Source organism: Tympanuchus pallidicinctus, unplaced genomic scaffold (assembly GCF_026119805.1).
Source record: "Tympanuchus pallidicinctus isolate F22 unplaced genomic scaffold, pur_lepc_1.0 scaffold5, whole genome shotgun sequence".
Lineage (NCBI taxonomy): Eukaryota > Metazoa > Chordata > Aves > Galliformes > Phasianidae > Tympanuchus > Tympanuchus pallidicinctus.
Genome location: NW_026294769.1, coordinates 35,416,519 through 35,443,331, shown reverse-complemented (window position 1 = coordinate 35,443,331; position 26,813 = coordinate 35,416,519). Strand labels below are relative to the sequence as shown.

The following is a 26,813-nucleotide window of genomic DNA, read 5'->3' as shown; positions in this document are numbered from 1 at the left end:
TTAATGCAAATACATGCTGCTTAATGGATTTCCTTGAAATTCTCTCTGCTTTTATCAGAGCCACATTTGACCCAAGCTGCACTGAATTTTCCACGTGCTCAATAAATCTGGCATAGCAAAAAAGAAAACACTCTCACGCCATTTAGAATTCTTCCTTTCAACATGAATTTCTGGCATTGTTTGTGCTGAGGCACAGCAGAAAAATGGAGCTAGACTCAAAGAAAGATGCACTTTCAACCTTACTCTAGCCTCTCTTAAAAGTGCATATGTTTTGATATTTTGATACCTCAGCTTTTAAGTGAGATCCTTTCTTGAGGTATGTTTCATCTCGTTAACACAGGCTTGTTTCTACATTTATGAAGATGATCAAGTGTTACTTGGGAAGTACTTTCAGAGACTGATAGACTGAAGTCCAGAAATGCTGTCAAATCCTTCTGCAAATGAGCAAAACAGGACTGTATAGCATTGTGCTATACTGTTATTCAAATGACTGTGTTATTTATTCCATAGTATGGAGCCTATCTCTACTGTTTCATCCATTTAGCAGTAGATGACAATGATGATCTGTTATTGCAGGAACACCATTATCTGGTCATTATTTAAAAGCCTTGAATTTGAAGATAAAAGAAAAAAAAAAAAAAAAAAAAAAAGCAAAAAAAAAGGAAAGAAAGGGAAGGTCAAAGAGCCAAGCTGCCAAATTCTATCATGAAAATTGCCAAGTTCTGCAGAATCCTGCACTCATCTCTCCTTTCTGTCAAAGGAAAGGGCAGTATCAAGTGTTAGTATCAAGTGCAGTTCCTTACCTTCAGCAGTTTCATGAGGCCTTCTAACTGAACCATAAGCTCTCTTCGGCTCTCCTGGAGAGCAGACATCCTCTGTTCCAGCTCGTCCTTCCGCTGTCTGAGAAACAAGCAGATACAATCAGACCTTAGCCCTCAGCAGCTTTTAACCACATTCAGTGCCTAGAAAGCAGGGTTATGTGTAGGCTATGGAGTTCCCTCATACTGAGAATGTTCGTGAGGCTGAGTACAGAGATTAGGAAAAAGACAGACATCGACACAGATCCTTCTCCAAAGAGCAAATGGGGTTCAAGATTGTGTACATTTTCCCTTGTGGGAATGCCTGGCAGTGATTTCATTTTTCTATCTGTGAATCTCTCTAGTCAATAACCTCGCTAACTGTCAGGAGAAATTAAAGCCATGCCCTGAAGGGCAGGAAATTACAGCAGGGGCACTGCAGCACAGGGCAAGATACGTGTTGTGTAGTATAAGAGTTCAGAAATTCAGCCAGAAAACCACAGTGAACTGCCTTTGTTCCTATCTTTTCAGAAGCAAGCATAAGACTATCACACAGCAGAACTATAATTGCTTGAAAATAGCTGTTTGGGCTCTAAGTCCAGTGCTAGTCCCGTGGCACTGTGAACACTGGGCCACCTCATGTGTGGCAGCCAGTCTGTGCCCCACAGTCAGCAATAGCTTTGATCCTGTATAGCTCCAGTGCATCACAGGGACGTACAGCACCACATGTTTCACTGACACAGCACTGTACGAGAGGTCTCCAAATGAATACAGTATGGAATTGCTGCCTGCTGGAAGGCAGGATGTAACCAAAACTGTTACTGTTGAAAAAGGTATATCTTGGGTATGTCTTATACATTATCATGCAAATCAAATAAAAACACTATGTTGTTATCTTTGTACTACCTGTAAAACATGACTTTATCCTAAAGGCCTCACCTAGAGTACTGTGTGTTCAGGGCTTGACAATACAAAATGGCTGTTAAGTTACTTAAAAGTGTCCAGAGAACAACAAAGCTGGTAGCAGACTTCTAAGGCATGTCCTGTGAGGAGAGGCTGAGAGCAATGGGTTGCCCAGTCTGGAGAAGAGGAGCCCTAGAAGTGACCTCACCACTCTCTGCAGCTCCCTGAGGAGGGGAAGCAGAGAGGTGCTGGGCTCTGCTCTTTGGGAACTGATGGCAGGATGGGAATGGCAGAGCTGCTCCAGGAGAGGGTCACACTGGGCACTGGGAAACATTTATTTACCATGAAGGTGATCAAACACTGGAACAGACTTCCTGGAGGTGGCTGATGCCCAGTGCATGTCAGTGTTGTAGAGGTGTTTGGATACTGCCCTTGTTAATACGCTTGAGCTTTCGGTTAGCCCTGAAGAGGTTGAGTAGGACTGGACGATCTTCGTGAGTCCCTTCCAACTGAACTAGTCTAGTCCAATTCTATTCTATTCTATTAAGGAAGAACAAAATCAACAAACTAAACATATTTATGTTTCCCATATTTAAGGAAGCATTAAATTCTGATTTGAGACTTCTATTTAAGGTATGTGAGCAGATATTGATATAAATATCATTCATTTCTACAGGTTAGCATGTGTGCTCTCACCTGTATATTAAGACAAGAAGATAACAACTCTGCTAGGTTGTATTTCCTCTTCTGGAGGACTAATTATCTGTGTTGGACCTTCTTTTCCAAGAATGTAATGGCTGGAAATGCTATGATTTGTACAAAAGCTACTGAGTTCAAGAAACTGCCATTAAAAATAAGACATCCACGTAATCCAAAATGGCACATCCTAGGCACATACCTCTGTGGTTTTTTGTTTTTTTTTGGTTTGTTTGTTTGTTTGTTTTTAGATTTAATCTGTGTAGAGAGAGGATCTAAGCAGGGTACAACACAGTGTACAGATGCACAGATTTAAAGTTACTTACTGCTTCTGACACTGCATATTCAATCAGAAAAGATACTGTAGTCAAGGAACTCAGCACCACTGCCCTAGGGACATCCCACGTCAGGAAATTTAAATAAGGTTGTTAAGGTTTTATTAAGTGTGGCAAAATTGAATAGATGTAAAATTAAGTAGTCAATCTGCTAACATTGCACAATCGTTTTGTTTTTTTTAAAGGATAATTTTATTTATTAACTACATAGAAGAAAGCTGACCTCCTAAAACTGTTTAAAATAGAGGTTCAGCTTGATACACAGAAGGAACTACATCATTAGCATGTTTTGTGCAGCGTATCAATTTTCATTGTGCTCAGTTTTATACCTTAAACTCTCACAAAATTATCTTTTGCCTGTGGATATCTAGGAGTAATTACATACTAAGATCACTCAGAAATCAAGAAGCTGTTTGTTTCCAGATTGGAAAGCAAATGTAAGTATTTGTGAAACAGAAAAATATTTTAGTGTGGAAAACGTAACAATAAAACTGTACAGTATTTGTAAATAAAGAATTTAGCATAATTTTCTACAGCAATTTCCTTCAGTTATGAATTAGGGACCAGAAGTATTTCTAGTGCAAGGAGGAAGAGCTACATGGCCAAAAATTTTCTTTAGTCTTCTCATGAGAGAACTGCTGTTTGGGCGAGGGGAATAAAACTTAATCTAGCATTGTTTCACCAGAAAGAAATGATTTACACTCTATTCTCTAAATAGATTAAGTGTTTTGAATAGTTCCCAGCCTGACTCTCACTACACGAACTTTGGGACATACAGGGAGCCTACAGATCTGTACCAATTGTTCTTCTTCAACTTGACATATATGGCAATTAGCATACTTGTGTAGAATACCCTAATTAACAAGCAGACACATCCGTATCAACGTTTTTAGCTTAGTGGGATAATGTGAGAAATGATTCTCTAGGTCCTCAGCTGCGGCAGATGTCGTTATTCCTCCCCGCCCTCACATGGCATGGCGCACAACTCTGCAGCCTGCTTATGCACAATGAAGAGAACTGACCTTTCCTTTGAGTTCAAAGCATGGGGAATTTTCCAAAAATTAACGTCTAACTCTGGCTGTATTTTCATGTAACTCTATATTTACTTTAGCACAGATGAGAAGTCTTTGTGGAAGCATTTGCTCTGACAGAAGAACATTTTTCCCCATATGATTAATGACACTTGGACAAGGCTTTGGGGACCTATTCCAAATGACCTAAGGGCCTAACTCTGCAAACACTAATGCACAGGCTTAATTTAATGTGGATGAGTAATATGTGAGATTCTTCATGCATGCTGCTTAAAGCATAAACTTAATTACTTTTAGGACCACAGCCTGCACTGAAATAGGAGAAAAAATACAGTGTTATATTTATATAAAAAAGATCCCAAAAGCATAAGCCAGGTTTATCTCATACTTCTTCCTCAGTCACTACAAGTCTGTCTGAGGAGCTGCTGGAGGTTTTACTGCTGTGCACTTACCTGAGGAGCCGCAGCTCTGCCAGGAGGGTAGGATTTTGTTGTGCCTTCTCTGGTGTGGGCTGAGATGCCTGCTCATGCTCAAGTCGCAGCCTCTGGATCTCCTGCAGGATTTCTCTTGGGAAAGGGAACAAGCAGAAGACCACAAGTCAGTCATTTTCCGCAAAACCAGCTCATTACACACAGCTGGGGGAGAAGAAATGTGACTGTACAGAGCTTTTAACCAATGTAGATTTAGTGACTGTGCTCCAGCCAACAGAAGTAGCTCTGGATATTTAAAAAAAAAAAAAAATTCAGTACTTTGTAATAAAAGGGAAGCATTTCTTCAAGATCCCCAATGCCAGAAGCAGACACAAAATAACTGTATGCATCAACTTAACAAATAATAAAATAATATCTGCCCATCTTGAGTATATACGCATATATATTGTAGTGTAAGCACAGATCCAAGAATGGTCACTGATTCATGGAGAAGCACATTAACAGGACTTGTTATGGCTGGCATGCCATCCCTGGAATGCTGTCAGAGATCGAACACAAAGCTTCACAGCTGAAGGTTGAAACCTTTGTGATTTTTTTCTCTCCTGCACAACGTGTTGGGTACCAGACGGTCAGGAGGCGGACTCCAACTATGAAAGACAAATCAAGACTGGAGCTGGTGGCTCATTATACCATGACAGAAGGCCATGCAGGGCTTGCAATAGGAAACCATCTGGTTTGGGCTGTCCTGTTTTACAGTCCAGCAGTAAAAGCAGAGCTCTGCTGTCATACATCTCATGACATCGGGCAGTCTGATACTTAGGGCCAGACACTCTGCTGACAGCACATGGGTGTCACTCCTGTTGGAGGTGGCTAGCCCATTTCTCCTGGGCACTATCCCTCAATCTCACTCACATCTGAACCCAGTGTCTCATTTCATCAGTGCCCTCACCTGCTGCTAAGCTTTCTGCAGGCCTTTCTCGGGCAAATTGTGTTCTGGGGAGCTTTAAGCATCTTCTTCACAAATAAAAGCAGGGGAGCATATCGTTACCAGGAGGACTAATCCTTTTATCGTTTCGTGTTATAGCTCTACAGAGGATCCAGATAAAAATTAATGTGGTTTTGAAACAGAACTGGTTTTTTTTTTAAGACCTGAACAAACAGCAGCTGTGAAAAATAAAGTATCAATGATTGTATCATGTCATTTGACAGGACATTCATTAAAGAAGAGGGTGGCTGGGGATCTTAAAGCCTTTGTCATGTTCTGTGGACCTTTTTGTGCCCTCTGCTTTTTGCTGGGGAAGGCACATAAGTGTGTTTAAGTACAAAGCACAGAAGTGGTGGCAGAAAATAACACACAACACATGGGGCTGAGCAAAACCAGGTACGCCGTGGATCCTTACCGGTTTTTATTCTCAAGCTCTGCAATCAGCTGCCTCTGCTGCTTGTTTGCATCGATGGTGAAGGAGATGTCTGCCGCCCCTCTCTGCTGTGCCTGCTGCTGCTGTAAAAAGGAGGGCTGCTGAGCAAGGGATGGCCAGCGGGCACCCACGACCTCAGCACAGAGAACTGCTCACAGAACACACAGTACCATGCATGTCCACATACAGAGAGCATCCATGTTTTGCTTCATACCAGCATGGCTCCACTGCTAGCGAGCAGTGCAGGTGCTACAGAAAATAATGGAGTGTTTACCATCCTGTCTTTCCACCCTTCCTTTGGGAGCTTTCTCAGCTCCACCATCTAAAAGCTGAGGGAATGGCGCTGCAGCAGGCAGCTGCTGCAGTACGGACACTGAGGACAAGAGAAAGGCACTGACAAAAAAACAGCTTCTCTCTCCAAAAAGAGGATATGCTTCCACTTCAGCAGTGCTTCCTTCCCTCGAAAGTTGGGTTTTACTCTCAGTTTGAAGGCTTTTGCATCCAGGTTTCAGTCTGGCTGCACTGCCCAGTCGGCCAAGTTTTCCCATATGCTCCTTGATACTTCTGAAAGCTCACCCTCCAATCCTGCAGAAATAAAAAGCCCTTTTTTCCCCAATAAAATGAAATGGGAATTGAATTACTTCTTACTAACCTAAGCATTATTCACTTCAGTTTTATTGGACTATGTTATTTTCTTGTATTTTTTAAGCAGATGTCAACTACTGGTTTGTTTGTTCGTACACACACCAGTATTTCAGCACTGCATCAATGACAGTGCAAGGCAAGAATTCACACTGACATACAAAGTTTTATAATTTTGATCAAAGACATCCATTTATGTGGCTCTGGGCAGCCTGGTCTGGTCATTGGCGAACCTGCACACAGCAGGGGGATTGAAACTAGATGATCATGGTTGTCTTTTCCAACCCAGGCCATTCTATGATTCTATGTCTAACACGAGGGTGAAAGAATCAGACAGTGAAGGTTCCTCTGCTGAGCTGCTGCTGCGATCTGAGCGTTTCTCACTGTCCAAACCCTGTGAGGCCTGGACCAGCTCTGTGTGATGCCAGACACCCCTCCTGCAGGAATGGGCCCTCAAAAAGGATGAAGACAACCCTGTGGTCAGTGGGCTCTGTGCTATCTTTTCTGTTGTGGGTGCATTTTCAAACTGACACTGCGACAACCAGGGAAGGCAGCGCATAAAGACAGGCTGGTGGGTGTCTGATATTGAGGGAGCCAGGGTCACTTTCCTCAGTGCCCAGTGTTATGAGTACATATGTTTTCTTAAAAAGCAGAATGGCCACCAGCAAAACTTTATACATTCCTACCTGCACCTAACTTGGTTCTACTCTTGTGCTCTGCTGAAAGATTTTTGTACATGGAAACCTTCATTTTTTCTTTTGTCTCGTCTCAAAGAAATGGGCACTTGGCTGACAAAGAGAAATTCACTGATTTTACTCAGACCAGCTCAATTTAAAAGCTACTTAAGTACTGTTTCCTCAGTTCTTCTCCCTTCTATCAAGGAACATGTTATGTACACCTGATTTCTACCAGTTCCTACTCAGAGACCTTACCAGTAGGGAATTTTGTCCCCATGATAAATTACTTCAATAATAGTCCTTCAATAATAGTCAACTGCAGGCTGCCTGAGAGCTGAGTGCTGTGTGTCACACCATGGAAAGGAACTGCTGTGGGATGGCTGGTCGACCACAACCCTTGAACCCACTCCTCGAGAGAGAAATTGCACCAACATGATGGCTGCATGAGGTGGCCTCACATCGAGAGCACTGCCTGGCTTCACCCTTCCAATTGACCCCACAATGTAAATCTCGGTGTGAAAGTATGCTTCCTGACATCTGGACCGCCTGCCTTTCACTTAACTATCATTTATGATTCCTTGTTCTACCAAATGTGCTGAGATGGAAAAAAAGTAACTAGGCTGACCTTACTTATGCCATTTAAGATTTTATATACCTCGATTAGGCTCCCACTTCCCTCTCTAACAGAGTTAGTGAGGTTTCAGCCTGTCACTACCTTCTGTCTCAAGATACACAGAGCAGAATAATCAGTGCTCTGAAATGAAAATGAGAGCCGGGGCTAATGCAGTGGGTCATTATGGCCATCCTGCTGGAGATCACTCTTTAAAATCCTGAGCACTTAAGGCCCTGGTGGTAGTGATATTTGAACTAAAGAGTAAAATGGATTCATCACTCATTTTTCCAATGCAGTAAATCATTAACCTTTAGCCAAAGCTTGTCCAGGCGATATTTTCCAGTTTTGCCTGAGTTTAAAGCGTCAGATTCCCTTTGATGTACTTATTTAAGTACCATTACATTAGTATATAGATTATATGCATTAATATGTGAATTCTTTGACTTAAATAAAATGTTACTCATAAAATATAACAACATCTGATGAGAGGGATAGTGAAATACAACCCATTAACCATGGAGCTTGTCAGACATAATTTCCCCGATCTTGCCAAGCCCCTGGAACATGACAGAAGGAAAGCACCTCCCTTTAATTAAAACACTTACTGATGAAGAAGTTTCTGCTGCCAGCCTTGCTGCATACCTGGCGATCAGCTTGTGCTCTTCATCCAGGCGACTTGCGCTGTCGAGCACGCTGCTCAGGGTGGGAGAGGAGGAGGGCAGACACGTTAGCGCACAGTACGCACGGCAGCTGCTCTGCCACTTTGTCCACTCACACTCCCCCATCACAGAACTTAGAAACAAAGCATCGCCAACATGTTTACAACAGCAGATGTTAATTGAGCCAAGGAGAAATGTGGGAGAGCAAATTCGTAGGGGCAGCTTTGCAGGGCACTTACCAAGCTCTCACAGAAGTCAGCTTTAGAACCACTAATCTAGGAATTTATAATCAGACTTTTTCTTTTATTTTTGTTTTCTTGATATTTAGGAGTAAGTTTTCAGAAAACCACATAAATGTGCCCCACTGATCCTAGCCTTGGACTGGCTTTATCATGGACCCAACTCATGCTGCCAGGATGCAGGAGTTTAGTAGCACCAAATGTAACAGTCTGCTTTGGTCACATACAGAACTGCCACAAAAATTGCTAAGAAAGTGCAAGAACTTCCAGCAAATACACTGCATTCCTTTAAAATATTGCACCTAATTACAATTCGTTTTCTAACAATATCAAAGGCAAATACTCCTCACAGTTTAATCCTTTGCCAGCTGTCCTTATTTTAAATGGAGATTATTACTAAGTTAGAAGAGCATGAAAAACTTAATACAGTGAAAACATTTACTTCTTCTAAACATTTTAGAAGTTTGCAGAGAACCACCAAAACTATTCTATATTGCATGATGCCCACTATATACAAGAGAAATGAAGATGAAGCTGCTAAGAGAAGGTAAGAAGAATTGCCGTGTGGAACATGACAGCCCTGCAGATGATCCTGGATAGAGGCAAGCCTGCCCTCTCTTCTGATGCCTTAGAAACTGTGTGATGTTTTGGCTGAAGGGAGACAGGCACGTGCCTCTCTACCCATGTACCAATTACGACATACAGCTTGTTGCTGGAGAATGAGTTTCACATCTCAAAGGAGTGCACAAAACAAGGGCTGGGCATCCTATCCTGTTATTCTGCTAGAAATTTTACCTTGAACCTGAAAAGCCTGCCAGATGAAAATAATTTCTGAGCAAGAACTTCTGCTTCTGAAGAATCAGCAGATATAAAAGAAAACAGAAATATTTCCCCCCAAAATTCTCAGTGAGTTCATATCCCCAGGTACCTCAAAGAAATATAGTGTGCATCTTTTGGTTGGCTTGATTAAGTCCACTGGGATCTAGAAGTTATGTTGGAAAGATGAGTAACTGTTGACATTCATTGATCATTAAACTAAAGCTGGGAGTCATGTGGATTTGTTATGACTTGCTGAGGTAAGGGAAAAGAGATAAACATCTTTCTCTCATTCTGACAATAACCTGTGAGGCCAAAAACATGAAGTACAGAAAAACACTAAAGCTATGAGAAGTCAGGCATGAGAGGGTCTGTGCAACCTAAGCTTGTGCTTTTTTTTTGTTTCAGTTATCCAAGTTATTTTATTGCATATGTAGCTTAACTCTGCTCTTACTCAGATTCTTGCAGGATGACAACATACGACGGAGTTATTTTCTGAAAAGTCTCAAGCCAAAGGTGTTTTTTTGATCTTTCTAAATCCATGAATAGTGTTCTTCTTACATACTCGTGCCTACTGTACCAGTATGTCATCCAGAGAAAGAAAAGGAGAAGAAACTCTTACAGACACAAACGATCATGCAAACCAGGTAATAAGGATTAATTTCATGACAATAAAATTCATTTTTAATTTTTCCTTAATGACTAAAACATAACATTCTAACAGATGGCTGTGAAAATAGCAAGCATTGAGCATCAATTCTCTTTTTTACAGCAATGTGCAACTATATTATCCATCCTGGAAAAATAATAGATTATGGTTCCACTTGCTGGCACAACACAATCTGCAGCACAGCTCTGGGATGTGAGCTAACTCCTAAAACAATGACTTCACTGAAAGAATCAAGGCTCTGCTGCTTTTTGATTTTTACTCCCTATTTATGTCTTTGATATACAGTTATGTGTAGGCTGATGTCATCAAATTGATGCAGCAGTGCATCAAATTTGGCCTATGAATGCCAGAAATCAGTGGCATCAACTCTTTGTGAATTAAATTTCAATGTCTGAGAAATATTTAATTCCGAAATATACCTATTCTATGTGATCATTAAGCACAGAGGTCTGTACAGCAGCATTAGCCTGCCAATACTTTTATGTCTTAGATTTCAGATTTGCCATAATCCACTTCTGTTTTTATTTCAGCAATTTCACGGAATATGATACACTGAAAACACACAAGCTTTAAAATGTTACCAATATGTGTGTAGAATGTGGGATCCTCAAGAGAATCTTACAGGCATCCTTTCAAAGGAGACTCATCACATACAAACAGTCTGCTGATGAGTCTTGTGCAAAAAAAAGTTACACAGTTGTTTTAACACTGCTTCTTCATTAGTGACCATTTTTCTAAAGATTTGATAATTATCAGCAGTAATTGGTCTGACAAATAGCCAATACTATTCCCTTTACAACAGGACTTTTTGTTTAGGCTTTTGTTCTTCTGTTTGATGCTTTACAGGCTGAAGGATATCCACGAGAAAAGATCTCAAAACTCCAGGCCTGTGGATAGCCTGTGGAAGAGGAGAGACACCCAAGCTCCTTGGCTATTTCCTATGCTTTAGATGTGCTCAATTAGCCTGTTCAACAGCAGACACTCTGCACTGGGTGTTAGGGATCCAGCGATCCCGGCATTCTTAAAATTATGCCATCAATGGTTTGAAAAGTCTTTGAATTGCCATTCTCTCATGAAAGTTTTGCAGTATTGGAATCGGCAGGGCCTGCACGGTGTGCTCTTGTTCTATAAAGTGCAAACTTTCACTTAGTTAATAAATGAATAATATACTATGAAAAATGCTGACAAAGCAATGTTAGGTTTCTAAGTATTAGTGCTACAAGAACAATGTTCTAATTGCAACCTATCAATGCACTTTGATGCTTGTTACCTGTGAGACTTTCAAACTGTTCTGGTCTACAAGCATTTAAAGCTGAGATGTATCATCTCAGATTTACTTTAGAATCACCCATATTTCACCACAGAAATGTCAGTATCAATAAGGTATGCAGAAATTAATTCCACTCGAGGGAGCCCAGTGTCTGTACATTTCCTCTGTCATCAGAGCGTCTCTGATTTTTTTCTTCTTTCATGGGAAGACTTAAAGCAGAAACCCAGCTCCAGTATTCTGAAAGCCTGTGAAGCTGAGCTGATCCAGAGATACGCTTTACTTTCCTCCCAGCTAGCTCAAAGTGAGCCCAGCCTTCCTAGCTAGTTAGCTCTTCTGCACACTTCTGTAATAAACATCTTCTAAAATAACATGGAATAACATGGCACTTTTATAGTACAGAAATATGACTCACTACATTCCTATACAGCATAACATAAAAACCATAAGCCAGCTCTCTACAGAACAAAAATACCCTCCTCCTCATAATGTATCTTATCTTATTCTGCAGCTAAAAGGAAAGACTGGAATATGTGAAATTGATATGCAAAACTAGGTAGAAACTCTAACTTACGAGAACAAAGAGGCGCAGCTAAAGGCTTTTCTTTCAGAATCAGACATTAAAAACGAACACAATTAAATATCATCTATTGGTTTTACACTCTAAAACACACTTTAAGAATAAAATAAGCAAAGCATCTGGTAAGGGGTGCTATTTTTACCCATACAGTTACTATAAATAATGAAATAGTCTTTATCTTGCTTCTTAATTTGCCCTGCAGTACTGGATCTAAATAAAACCTGAAGTAGCTTATTAGCCTATGAGAGATGGAAAGGAAGCTTGTACTTCTCTCGTTTCAGTGTCAAGTAACTGCAGATGGAAGACAAAGATAAGCACTGAAAAATAATTCAAAAAACCAAATACGAATACTAGCTATGCTTAAACAGACAAAAACACTAACTGGACTATACTGGATCATTAGCTGATCGTTAGCTACTACAAATTAGCCAGAGTCGTCATCTAAAAAGCTAACCTGTTCTGTTCTGAAACACGACTTATAGCTGTCAATAACACTTTTATGTACTGTGCTCACGAAGTGTATTTGTATTTGTCTTTAAGGTGGAGGTCCACCTCCAATCATTCCTCTTTTCAATGACAGATGCCAGCAGCACCTGAAAGCGTGCTGTGGCAGATAGGGGTTTGCATACACAGTATGTTGCAGGAAGACTCAAAGGCTGAGCTGGCTAGCTGCAGAGCTACCTGATTACAGTTAGCTGTGTGCTTCACTCAACTGACCACATGTTGAGCTGCAGTATCAATAATCTTGAACTCAACACCATCCTAACACAGCTGCATGGGTTTTGAGCAAGATGCATCAAGTCATGTCGGGACCAGGACAGAAGGAATTTCCAGTTTCCTGAAGATGCTGCCCCAGACGATGCAGAGAACTCACCTTCCTCTCCTGGTGACATTTTGTTTGTTCTTCCCATCTTAACCAAAATGTAACCATCCACTATTATCAGTCTCACTGCAGCTGAGCAGAAATTGACAATGCAGCATGGTTTGATGCATGACAGAGACTGCTGTTCCTCTCGGTTATGTTTCTGTCAAAATCTAATTGGTATCTCATATAAATGATTGAGATTGTTCCTAGTTGAGGATGTTGTGACTGCAGTGATTTAAAGTTGGTAATGAGATTGTATGTACTACACTTTGCATCAGATATTCCAGTAATTAATGCCATTACCAGTCACTGTCCATTCATTCTTTTAAAAACATGACGTTTTAAGGATGCTATGGTACATAAATTTTATGTGCATATTTGGATACAAATATGTACTGCGACTTGGTGAGGTGGGTCCACATGCTTGAAGGAACAGGTTGAAGTACTGGAAGTACTGAAGTACTGGATAAAATTTAGAAGATGAAGACGGTAAAGATGAGGCTGGACGCTCAAATGGGATCTCACTGGTGATCCTCTCAGAAGCTAAATCAATCACAGGCATGGCATCAGTAGCACACCACCAAAAATGACTCTAAACCAGGTCCAGTCTATGTGGACCTCCTGAATCACCTTATTGAGTAAGTCACTCATGGAAGGCAGGGCAACATTTCCTCCTTCCTCTGTCAAACTAGACCTAATGGTAATCTCCTCCTGTTCTCTTCAATCATAAGTGGGCAAAGACTGCTCTGAATGCCCCAGCAGCTTGCTTTCACGGCCACTCTGTAAATATTATTAAATAGGCTTGCTTTCTGAAAGTGCTGCTGATCCCCTTTCAAAATGTTTTTGTTTTGAGGAAGTGGTTTTCATTTTCTTCTCTAAAATGCAGCTGTTTTTTTTTTTCTCCCCTCTGGCAAATTCTAGTGGGATGCAGAGTAAAGAAGCAGATCCAGAACAACAAATGCAGATTCTCTGCTCCACAGGGCACAGCTACATGGCAAGTTACCATTTTCAACAGGAGCTACACACAGAAATCAATTTTCTAAGGTTGCAGAGAACCACTGCATTCACCCTCTCTAAAGAAGCTGTTTATTGCCTTCTCTACGTATAACAGTATACAGGGAGTTTCTAACCTGGGAAAACCTCTGCAGTAGCAGTAGGAACAGCTGTGAGGCCATTAGCCACCAGCATTAGGACAGCACATGACTTTAGAAATAGCATGGAGCCCAGTGCTCCATAGTCCCTCCCTCAGAAATAATGAACTACATTCAAGGCACCCATTTAAAAACCTTTCATACCTGAATCTGAATGAAATATAAGGTGTGTGTGTGTATATATATATATATATATATATATATATATATATATATATACACAAGATACATATAAACAAAGCAGAAATCACGTAAATGTAAAAACGCCTGGCATAAGTAAAAATTGAAATTAATTTCTTCACCAGGCTAATAAGCAAATTCCAATTATTGGCATTATTTACATACTACTGCCATTTGTATTATCAAGGTAAGCTGAAGCTATGAATTATGTATCATCTTAAAAATTATTGTCTTGGAAATACAAATTCAAGTAATTGTGTGAACACTTTACCATTGTCAAGTTCCTCACTGACTGGAGTGTGGCATTCCAAACCAATTTGTGAAGTCACTTTTTATTCAAGTACTTATTTGCAATACCTTGCTACCAGCAACATCTTCAGCAGCTCCGGGAGGACATACCCCACAAGCATACACGTTCCCTTCAGGTTAGTGCTCATAAAAAGCTGCTTCATGGGTAGCCACGAGGAGAGCAAGTGGCCGACCAGCGTCCCTTTCCTGGATCACCCCAAAGTGCCAAACCTGCACTAACCGTGCGGGGTTGCTCTGCAGCATGTTGACATACAACCCAATGAGCACATGTTCATCGGCCAGCCTGTCTGCAACATCGAGGCTGTACTGTAACCTGGAACGGGGGAGAGAGGGTGCAGTCCGGACAGACAGAGGGAAATAAACAGAGAAAGCAGGAGCAAATGAGATTGCGAAATGAGAATGTAGGAACGAAAAATTAAGAGCTCTTAGAAAAAAGATACCAAGTGCAGAAATTATTTTGTTATTGCTGTAAGTTACATATTAAATATTCAGTGGCTTAGGATGGTAGAACCCAACTCAGGTACAGAGCCAGCCATGGAAATTGGTGAAATGCCAGATCAGGCCAGGGACTGGGGCTATGCAGAACCATTTATTTTAAAATAAAGCAGATTGCAAGGTCAGCTCTATTTGTTTCATTATATTCTGTAGAGTTTAAATACATCAAATATATCTCTGTTACACAGATTATTAACATACTGAAATCACAAGCTGGATTTGCTTGGAAACGTCTGATCAAGACCTCGCGCTCAGGTACACACAATTACACTTAAGCATGCCCTATAGAGCTCACAGGGTTAATTGGTTGCTAGCATCTTATCAGGAAATGTATTTACAGAATATATTAAAAACAGGGGGAAGTAAAAAGAAGTTTTTGTTTTAGCTGTGTTAGTGCAAGCTACGAACATACTCTCTCTTTAACTTACCCTTTGCCTTTCAAGAAAGCTGGAGCAGCCCTAGCCAGCAGTTTGCTCTGCTCTACTTCAGTGTTCTTGGAGGGAGAGCTAGTTAATAAGACAGGAGAACTAAGAGGAAGGTAATCACTGAAGCCTACCATTTATTACAGAACAATCTGGAGGAACTCATTCAAGAAGCCTAGACTGAATGAAAGAAAAAAACAACAAACACAGAGCTTTAAAGAAATGTTAGAAAACTTCAGAAATGTGAAGTCAAGAATTAGCTTTCCCTCCTGTTCTTGAAAAGCAAAACTATAAAGCCTTCACTATGGAAAAGAGAAACAAAACGTACTTCTCTCAGTTTGCAGGTAGAGTATGGTGTAAATACAGAAATGCAGCCTCCAAGTTGGTAAAACTTCCCCATAACAGCTAAATTGTTTTTCTCCATGCCTGCCATGAGGCAGATTCAATAACCTATGGAAATCTGCTTATTTAAGTGTAGTAATGGGACACAACAATTCTGTTTTCAGAAGTATTGTTTTTCTGTTGATTAAAAAATATACAGTTCATCAAAGCTCAACTGCCCAATTGCAAAATGCCACTTTTTTTCTTAATTACTGTATTCAATGGATTGCAGTAACTGCATCTTTTCCAATACAAAAATATCCATGTTAATAACCTTATAAGTTAGTTCCTTCCTTCACCAGGCTAATAAGCAAATTCCTATTATTGGCATTATTTACATACTACTACCACTTTTATTATCAAGGCCAATAAGAATGGCCAAAAGTAGAGAAATTTCAATATTAGTTTTTCTTTTTATGGCATTTCTGGCTGTATGCAGCTAAATAGAAATATATTTTACTTTTTTGCTTTTAAAATCTATTTTGGGGTTTGGCTACCATTACTGTAAGTATCTTTGATCAGAAGACCTGTGTGTTAGCATGTATGCACCTGTGCTTCCAGATGTGTGTGTGTGTATAGGCAGATCATTTTGCATAAATATGATACATGATGCTCTGATGGACTGAAGAGCCAAACTTTAACGCTGGGATAAATAAGGAATTCTCAAAGATGAAATGTTGTCCTTCTCCCACTGCTATGGGAGACCAAGGTTATTCATGGAGTTCTGAAAAACATGGCACTAAAAGGTGTCACAGGAATCCAAGCCCTACTGTTTTATACTAAATCTGAAAGAGAGCTCAGTGAAATGCAATATAACACAGAACAAGCAAACAAAAAACAACAAAACAACTTGCTTCTAGTTTCTATGTCCATCAGCATGCTGTTTATGTGTGCTGTGCTTCTACAGAAGTAATGTGCACGCAGGAAAGTATGCTCCATTTTGTCTAGGATACATTTTTTCAGTGTTTTATTCCCAGTTACAGAAGGAAAATGCCTTAAGGAGATACAGAATGTGTTAAAGATAAATTTGTCGCCATAATCAGCAGGGAAGATTTCAAGCTTTGCTTTCTAACAGCACATTGTGATGTCCCCTCTATCATGCATAAACTGTCCTATGCTTCAGCAGCAACTTAATTAGGGTGGAGGAACGGATGAACAAACATGACAAATGGCCTCACCTTGTTATCCTGAAAGCATGAGCATCCAATCACAGAATTGTAGGGGTTGGAAGGGACCTCCAGAGATCATCGAGTCCAACCCCCCAATCCAATCCTTTCTTAGGAGCTGTATTTTCTAAGCTTTTTTGATACTTGTGCATCTCCGCTGGACTCTGACATGCTCAGTAACACATTTGTTCCAGTACCATGCCCTACGTAGGGCGCAACCTGCCACCACCTCTGGGTAATGACTTTTCAGTCCTAGTCCTAGTGAGATGCATTCTAACAATCATATTGCTGACCCCAATTAGTTTGTGGTTCACTGCAACTGTAGATCCTCTGTCAAAATATTTCTGTCCATTCAACTATGCTCCATGTTTTATTTGATTATTTGCTTCCTTGCTATAGCACTTACAATTACTGAGTTTCCTCTAACTGATTTCAAATCATTTGGACATCAATTACTACCACTGCAATTGAGCTTCTTTTGTAATTTAGAAATTGCTCTCTGAGCACTCCTCTCCGTAACTGTTTCAACCTTTGTACCATCTACAAATTGCATACACTCACTCTACTGCTCCAGGTAGGTCATTACAAGAAATAGTGCACAGCGTCTGACTGAAGATAGAACTTTAAGAATCCCAGCTGATACATCCTCCTAGAATGATAGCAAACTTCTGTAAATCTAATTACAAATTTTCAACCACTTGTGCACTGACTTTATACTAATTTCCCTACGTTCTTATTTCCTTTGGGTACTTTTGTGTCATACAGAGACTATGTCAAAAGTCTTTTTAAGGTCAAGCTGTATCATATCTGCTGCTTCTTTTTTACCCACTAGACCAGCTATCCTTCAACGAAATACATCCATTTGGTTTGACATAATTTCTTCTTGACAAATCTATGCTGGCTATTTCTCATCAGTTTATTATCCTTTAGGAACTTACTAATTCTTTCATAATTTCAGTATTGTTGGATACCAAGGTTAGGCTTCTACTTGCACAACTCTTTGATTTTTTGTCCATTTCCACCTTCAGTTGTTTCCTTCTTTGGAAGAGATTACATTTGCCCTTCCTTGTCTCCCACAGCCTCCTACATGCCCCATAATTTCCCCAAAATACAGCTAATAACACAAAGATTATTTTTACCACAGTGAATTTGTCTGGATCCAACAACCTAGAGTACATTTTTCTAAGATACATTCCTGTTGCAATGAGCTGCTGAAGAATGTTTTCCTACCCAAACTAAGAGACAAGGCCTTCATCTCTGGGCAGATGTTTATAAAGATGTACACCTACGGAGATTTGTGAAAAAGTTATACTCTCTTTAGAGCCTACCTGATCACTGAAACAGCCAGACATTTAGCCTGCCTTTAGCAGGCAGAACACTGGCCAAAAAATCCAAGAAGGATTCTCATCTTTTCCTGAAAACGACAAGCAAAGGCATCTGACAGTTCAAGTTTACAACACTCTTCAGACATAGAAATGTGGTCAACAAAGGCAACCAGTATGCTCCAGAAATACTGTACAAACATCTCTCAGTGCTCTACATCCACCTGGAATTCAAAGAAGGCACCATCTACACTGACTCAGCATTAAATAACACTCAATTTCTCATTGGTTATGGGCATTTGATATCACAGTATATTCTTTCTGTCTACCACAGAATTACTGACTAATTTCAACTTTACTGGAACGTACTGCATCACTTCATTTATTCCAGTTGATTATATCTTCAGAAGAACTAAATGTATCAGCTGTGAGGGGGCACTGAAAAACATGCAAGAAAAGCCATTCTGTGTCACCTTATCCTACCTCAAACTCTGTAATTCAATATTTTAAAGAAGACTGAAAGAGGTTGTATCCATTACTATGCTAGTGATAGACCGCAGCTGGGGAACAAAAGAATCCAAATAGGAAAGACATTGTCAATTCAGCTAGGGATAGAGTTATTCTTCTTGACTGGACAGAAGTTTCTACAATGCTCAATCTACCTGTTTTGGCTTGAAACATTCAGCTCATTGAATTTCTAAGGGCAATGGCTACTCTGCAGCAGTGTTCTGCTGCCCTCTAGTTAATCAGAGATCACAAAAATAAGTGTGAGATTAAGAAAAAGTAAAAATATTAGCCAGGGTAAAAACAAATCAGCTCTTGCAGTGTTAGTCACTTATTAGCTGTCACTACAACAAACGTCTATCATTTGGTATTTGGGAGAAGATTGGTGATTTTTTGTTCCTTCTTTACTAAGATAAGTGCTTTAAAGTTCTTAAGCTGTACAGACAGGGGTAAAGGACTCAGCTGAGCACGCTGTACTGTTGATACCAATTTGCACACTGTGCAAATTTAAAAGGAAGGCAATTGTTATGCCAAACTTCTCATTAACACTCACTCATGGACGTCATGGCTCAAACAGAGCAAGCAGACTGTGATGGAGAAGTGGACTGAAGAAACTAAGAAGCATCTCAAGGAAAGCATAAATCTGACTTCCTTTGTGCTTTGGAATAATTGTGTATCCACCCAAAGCTCAATTAAACCGCAAATAACATTTCATGTTTAGTCTCCTTCCAGATGTTCCCACAATTTATCACTATATTTTCTAGTTATCAAAGAACTTCTCTTTAATAAGATTCTTCTTCGCAGTCCTTTTCTCTTGTCCACCCAAGAATTCAGAAATGAAGAGCATGGTTTGCTGCATTTATGCTACCATATTCATTTCTAGCAGCAGAGTGACTTGGTGCTGTATTGTATTCAGCATTTCCTGCTACAGAGAAAGACTGGTGGTGAATGGCAATGCTCTTATGTGAATGCAGCTATCTGAAACAAATACCACAGGAATGCTACAAATGAGAGTTTGTGCCAACTTTCTTTTGCATAAACTATCTAATTACATAAAAACTTTCTTCAAAGCTATCTGAAACCACTAAACTAGACTGCAACACACATTAAAGTAACCATAAGTTGTCTGCAGTGAAAACAGACAGCGGATTTACCCTTGATTATGTTCAGCTAGAAATTCTACCCTAGGTTTGTACAATTTTTTATTATAACATGAATCACTGAGCATTTAATATGAAAACAGCAGAACTGCAAACAAGGCTGTCAAAGTCTGTTTCTCTGATGTATGAGAGGATGAGCTTCCACTAATGAGGCCTGATTCTCCCAGGGCAATAATAACAGTAAAACCTACAAGAACGAACGAAGATACTGTTATTAGTCTAATACAGATTGAAGAAGTTGGCATTTAGGAAAAAAGTACCTTTGTCTCAGTACTTTCTCATTGAATTATAGCTAATCTCATGCACTAATCAAAGAAGAGAAAAAGAAAGACCGTTACACTCCACAGTAAAAACTTGGGAAATTGTTCTTATCCAGTTGGGTACTTTTACATAACATGAATTTGGCTCTCCCTGCAGGTCACTGCAATGAGAGAGAATGTTGGGAAAAGAGCATCAGCTAGAAGCACTGGTCCTCCTCTGAAGCTCCCTGAGGAAATGGAAGGTTTTCACTAACTTCAGGAGTGGATACACACCTGCCTCTCTTTGGCCATTTTGAAAAGCAAAGCAAAGTGGTTCAGGGAGGGTTACTGGCAAGCAGCACAAACTGCTGACCACTAACTCTCAGCAGCAAGAGCTGTGGACAAGAGAGGGCAGGCTGGCTGTGGGACTTGGAATCGCTTCCAAACTCTTCTGCGAGCTTCTTTCATGCCTCTGTCAGGAATACACCCGGGAAGTCATGCACTGAAGATGCAAACATAGAGGTGCATTTTTTGGCTTTCAAAAACAATGTGTCCAACTTCCTCCAGATGCATAATATTAATCCTATGTGAAAAGGTGAAATGAAAGATTAGTGCTGTGCGAAAGCAAGGAAAGTTGGCAAAGCCCACAGCCAGCAGGAAGTCTAATCAAAAGAATAATTAGAGCCATAAGAAATCCTCCAGCCCGCCAGAGCCCTTCCTTAAAGACTATCTTTAGTAATTGAGCAGAATTGCTAATGATTTAGTGCATGAGCTACAGAACTACGGCAGTTAGTGGGTTAGTGCTCTCATACTGACCGTGAATTGTTGTGAAGCTGATTTACATACAGCTTTATAAGAGAATGCTCATCAGCCACAGGACTGGCTACATTTATACCCCCAAGTAACCTGAATGATTCAAACAACGAAACCTTGTTAATACTCCAAAAAGTAAGCACAGGCATAGCGTGTTCACAGTGAATTCTTCAAAATAGATGCAACTTATAACCACTTAGAAAGAACACTGACTTGATAGCTTGTAGGTGTTTGTTACTTTTTTTTCTAAATAAATAAATGCAATTGAAATGTATACGAGTTAAAATAATGACAATAAGCTGAAGCTCTTAAATTGCAGTTAGGGAAGTGAAACAAAAGTTACAATAGCACTTATTACACAGAATTGTTTGATATATCACAGTATTGTTAGCTCAAAAAAAAAAAAAAAAAAAAGCCAGAACCAACCATTGTATCATGGAAACTTTCATGGTATAAGGACATCATACTGCGTGCTTAGTCTGAGTACCTATGGTTGTGGGTTTTGCCTCCTGCCTTCAGAGGATTCTCCATCAATCAGTTCTTCCTCCAGAAGGAAAATAATTCTAATGGCTCAGAGATTACCTACATTTAATCCTGACATTTAGGCAGTCAGCTGAACTACTGAAGAAGACAAAAGTACAATTATCAGGAATTTTTCACATATAAAAAAATAAATGTTGCACAGAAAACTGTGCTGTAATTATTCCTGCAGGTTGCTGACATACATGGCAAAGCGTACTTCTTTTGAAAGGGACTTCCTGGGCATAAATAGAAGCAACATCTATACTCTTAGAGAGCACTGATTTTAATGACCTGTCTTGGAGAAGCCACAGATAAGATTATTCTGCCTTGCTCCAGAACATAAAATCCCACATATGCCAACTCTAGAAACAAATTTGCATTTGCAGTCACACTGTTTGTGCAGGCAGCAGACTAAGGGGCTGCTTTGGGACCGGCTTTCAAAAAGCATTTCAGATGTACCCAGCAGCCTTCTGCACTAAGATAACAATGAGAGTTTACAGTTTATAGCTCCCAGTACTGAAGTCCATAAATCAAAGTAGTAACCATACATCTTTACTTTGACATTTCAGTGTTGTACACTGAGGATTTCTATTCTGTTAGAAAAGGTATCCACACATACCCAGAGATTGTGTTTGGTTATTAGGGAACACTGAAGCACTGACAAATACAGCAAGGACCAGGCAACAAAACGCACCTGAGGAAGACATAGCACTCATCTTCCCCAGTATAGCAAGATGTTATTTTTCTGCCACTTTTTCATCTATGTACATTGGTAAGCTTACACAGAGATTGGGTGAAAAAGCCAGCAAATGCTACATATGTATTTTGGACATAATGAGTCAAAATACTGGGCCAAAATGTACACACTCAGCTGCAAGCACCTTTTCTTTGGGATTAATGTTGCTGACTGCCCCTCTCTGTACTGTTCCCCAAACACTCACCATATTCCAAGACAGTCTTTTCTCTCTTGTAATCTTTAGAGAAAATCTGAATGGCTTAACAGAAGGATGCCTCGCGATGTTGTAAGAATCAACACATTTTCCCTTTGTTTATATCACATCTTGCAGTATGATGCAATCACTCCTAGTAGGTAATGGTATGCCCCAATTTCTGTACTCACATTGCTTTAACATCTACAAAATGTCTACAGAGGCCCATTTTCGGCCTCTGTCAGCGGATTACTGAGTTGCATTTGAGCAGATTTAGTAGAACTTGAGGATCCAAATAAGAACCAGAGCTCTGCACTCAATTGTGAGGAGTTTGGAGTGCCCCTTCTCCATCTCTCCACTTGGATATCTGCGTATTTTTCTGCTCACATCTGCTAATTTTATTTTGCCTTCTTTGAGGAGGGAAATCAAAAGTGGAAACCTCTATCACCCTCATCTAGTGATTTAACATAAATTAAAATAACAACTCACCTTCTGTTGGCAAAGGGACTTCCTGAGGGAACAGAGTGGGAGAAGAGTGTGTCGTTCATGCTGGTTACAGGTCGGGGGGGCCTAAAGGAAGGTAAAATATCTAGTTGCATTCATTCGGTACAGAACAATCAAACAGCAACAGTATTTACAGGGAATTACATAAGTTTCTTGTTTGAATTAACAATACGGCTGGCATCGTCTGTTTTAAGTATTAATTCAAAATTAATGAAAAGTTGATAAAAACACATTGTTACTTAGGTCCAGCAGGAAATAATAATTTTATGTGTTCTGAGGGAGTTTTAAGCAATTCTCTTGATTTTGTTCCTGATTTGGCAAACTGACTCTTTCCAGAGCTTGTAGTTTGTGATGCAGACAGTGCATTCAACTAGCCAGGCTGAGCACCAGTAGCAGGTTAGCTCTGGCAGTACAGAGGTTTGCACGAGGCCATTGCCAATAAATTATACAGCTTTTCTCAGATTTATCCACAGCACTGTGCTCCATATCCCCACAGTGACCACAGCTTATCCATACGCCTCAGTGTCCCATAAAATACTTGTAGTGCAAAACTGCCTTAAGTGCAAAGCTTTTCAACTAGGGTTTATTAAACCCCTAAATCAAAATTTCAAATCAGTTTCTAGTTTAAAAGGACCTATTAATAATGATGGTTTTATTATTACATTTTTTATTTCCCACTCTTACTAAAAATGAAATGAGAAAGAATATTCCCTCTGCTTTCTTTTATTGTCTCCTCTTAAAAACATTTTGTGCATAATCTTTTTTTTTTGTGTCCATCAAAGCAAATTTTTCCCTTCTTAATGGACTTTTTACACAACACTAGGCAAAAGACAAGGATGCTTTGGGAAGAACAGAAAATATGATACTAAATCACAGGCTTTTCAGATATAAGCAGATATCAGGGCTGTAAACTGCCTAGATTTCAAGTTGGTCATGATTCCCTTTAAGCTCTGTGGAAGATCTGTCTTGCTTTCTGAATTTTGCAAATTCAATTTTTTCAAATTTTTCAAACTCTTTGTAAGAAACAAAGAAAAACAGTTCTGCACAGAAGTGAACTATTAATATATATTTTCATTCTTTGTAACCGTTCAAAAACAAGCACAAATACCTTTTTGATGAGTATCAATGGATTTCTTAGCACGAAAATACCACACTGATTGGACAGAAATTTGAAGCTGGAAATAGCAAGATGTAGAATTCTGCATACTTATGGGACAGCATAGTTTTTAGCCAGTGTCTTCAGACCCAGGGGCAAAATTGCAGATCTAGTCAGTAAGAAATTTGTTTTAGGAGCAATTGTTTTGTGGATGCCCCGTTCCTGGAGGTGTTCAAGGCCAGATTGGATGGGGCCCTCGGCAGCCTGGTCTGGTATTAAATGTGGAGGCTGTTGGCCCTGCCTGTGGCAGGGGGATTGGAGATTCATGATCCTTGAGGTCCCTTCCAACCCTGCCCATTCTGTGATTCTGTGTGTCCTATGTAATTATCTCTGGATGAAAAAGTGTTAAGTATTATTTTCTGTAAACTGCTTCATCAGAGCTAGGAAGAGTTTGGGTGAGGCCATGGTGTATGATTCCATAATAATGGCAAGGTCTCTGTAAGATGAGCCTTGTGATATAGAGATTTGAAAAGAAACTTGGAGACAATACTTGGAAACTAACGGGTAAACAACTGGTGATTTGTTGGCTGGGAACTGTAATTATTTAGGAGCAAATACTGATCTGCTGCTTTCTCAATTTTCACAGTGTAGCCACTGTTCAGCAAATACATTCAAACTCTCAACTGGGCAGCCTTTCTGAAAGATGGGTCTAGCCCAAGGCTATGCAGTCCTAGATGCCAAAGAGGACAGGAGGAGGGGCTGTCTTCCAATGCTCCTCTAGAGAGGAGGCAGGACAGGTTTGGGAGAGCTTGAGTTCCACTCTTCCTGGCACTCCATTGACTCCTTCTGATCATATGGAAGTGCGTAGGCTGCATCCATGAAATTCAGCAGATCATTACATCCATGCTTCAGGTTCATATCTTTTCTAAGTTTTATCTCAAAGCCAGGGTGGAAGGGAAGGTTTCTAAATCCTAGCAAAGTTCTTTCCTTTCAATATGTCTTTGCATTCAAAGACAATGATTGTGTTGAAGACTCTTATAAAAAGTTAGGGATTGGTAATGAGATCATGGAATTTTTTCAAGCTATTTTCCTCCAACAAGTGTACTAAAGAAGAAAAATACTCACCAAGTATCTCTTTTGCAGCCAAAATGAAATGGAAAAGAGAAAATTAATTAAATTGCTAGTTTGAAAAATATGTGATTTAAGTACAGCATTGGACAATCTCCCTTCCTATGACCCTGATTTTGTACAAACCAAGATAGCCGCTATGCATAAAAGGTCACTGATGCTGCTAATATATGCAGAGTTACTCTCGTGTACAGATGTCTCTAAATTCTAAGGCTTTGCTAAACTTTTGTGATTAACATTTGTTTGTCAATTCTTATATCAAGAAAACTTAAAATGAATCTGACTTTCCCAAGTCATGTTTCTGCAAGGTTGATGCCCACTGTCACATTCCTCAGGTTTAGCTTCAAATGGATGTTCAAACACAGCTACAAAGACCTATAAAAGCTGGTGACATGGTAAAACAAGAAGAGCATCCCTTGTGGTAAAACAAAGGAAAACTATTACCTACTGATTATAAAAGCAAATCTCTCAGAGGTTATTTCTAAACTTTTGAAAGTGAGTGATTATGCTCTCTGATAAAAGTGAACTGGTGATACTCAATCAACTTTCTCAAGGAGGCAGAAACACTTAAAACACTACAACTTAAAAATGCTACATCACAGTGCACGCAATAGCCTAACATGCGACCATAGTAAAAGAAAAAAATAAAAACAGGAATTTTACAAAGTGCTCCTTGCTTGTCTAATCTATTCTAATCTATGTCAAAAATAATGCTCCCACTGGCTTGGATGCAAACAATTTTAGTACACTGCAGAATGTATTTGAAAATCCCTCTGATCAAGCCACTTGTCTGCAGACTATGGTGCCTTTTTTGTTGCCAATCTTAGCTATAGAAAAGTAAAATCTCCCCTTAGTAATTCCTCCATCAGATTAACTACACATTGAAAACTATTCAAAATGAGCCTTAGATATATTACTTAATTGAAAATCTTGTGTGGCTCCAGTAAAAGAGAAAAATCCTGCCGCCCTTCTGTCTGCTACCACTTCTAAGTGAAAGAACGATAAACAGCACAGATAGTATAGTAATGCAGAGAGTATTTGTCCTCATTTAAGGAAGAAACTACTAGAAAAAGGATATGTTCTGTTGCCAGAATTCTTCCATTAAACGCACGTATAAAAACCTTTTTGCCTGGATTCTCGCCCAGAGCTGTTTCTCTCAACTTCCATTATGTTTAAAAATAAAAATCACATTGGCAAGAAGTTATTCTCAGTGAGATACCGTGGCATATTTCTCCCCTCAGTTAATTTATGTGAATTATGCTGTAGATCATGCTACCTCCACAACTTACAGGTTTTTCATTCACATCCCATTATAGCCAATATAGCTATATTGCCTTCAATCTACGGATAAAGAGAAATTCTATCATAAAACAAAATAGATGGTGGCTCATTCTCACATCCAATCACTCTAAATTATGCCTATATAGCTAGGAAGAAGGGAAGGTGTTAATTTCGCAGCAAAGACTTGGAACAGATCCTAATCAATTACAGCACCTTCTTCTTCCCTTACCTAACTGCACTCAGCCTATTCACAGCAGTCCAGCTTTTACTTGCTGCCACCTTCCAACACACCCTGAGGCCTCAGAGGCCCTCTGCCACCAGGGAATAGAGGCTTCTGTTTTGGTTCCATGCTTCCTGGCTTTCCAAATCTGCCTAGAGACATGAATGGCCCAATTCTGCCCTGTGACATTACCGCTGCCTCAACCAGCACAGCCAGGCTTTCACACCAGGCAGGGCAGAGTTCAGCAAATCCATCTCTGGCTGATGTGCTCCAAAGAGCACCTCCACGAGGAGCTGTGCAGGCAGTAGGTGACAGCTGAGCCTTACAGCAACTTGGCACTGCCTAGCTGCTG

The 26,813-nt window shown here is 39.9% G+C and overlaps 1 protein-coding gene across 32 annotated transcripts in view; it reads right to left on the bottom strand.

The window, feature by feature from the left end:
* The window catches only part of DTNA (dystrobrevin alpha), a 215,476-nt gene that overhangs the window by 22,336 nt on the left and 166,327 nt on the right, over positions 1 to 26,813 (bottom strand). For 11 of the 32 annotated variants that reach the window (XM_052703253.1, XM_052703250.1, XM_052703252.1 and 8 more), the window contains 8 exons: positions 22,722 to 22,802; positions 20,785 to 20,874; positions 15,203 to 15,280; positions 14,500 to 14,592; positions 8,149 to 8,239; positions 5,594 to 5,694; positions 4,215 to 4,328; positions 804 to 900 (listed from right to left, as the gene is read on the bottom strand). In XM_052703253.1, coding sequence (XP_052559213.1) covers positions 804 to 900; positions 4,215 to 4,328; positions 5,594 to 5,694; positions 8,149 to 8,239; positions 14,500 to 14,592; positions 15,203 to 15,280; positions 20,785 to 20,874; positions 22,722 to 22,802 — 745 coding nt within the window. The remainder of the gene's footprint in view (positions 1 to 803; positions 901 to 4,214; positions 4,329 to 5,593; positions 5,695 to 8,148; positions 8,240 to 14,499; positions 14,593 to 15,202; positions 15,281 to 20,784; positions 20,875 to 22,721; positions 22,803 to 26,813) is intronic. The other 21 variants (XM_052703258.1, XM_052703260.1, XM_052703269.1 and 18 more) reach the window with 13 other exon arrangements.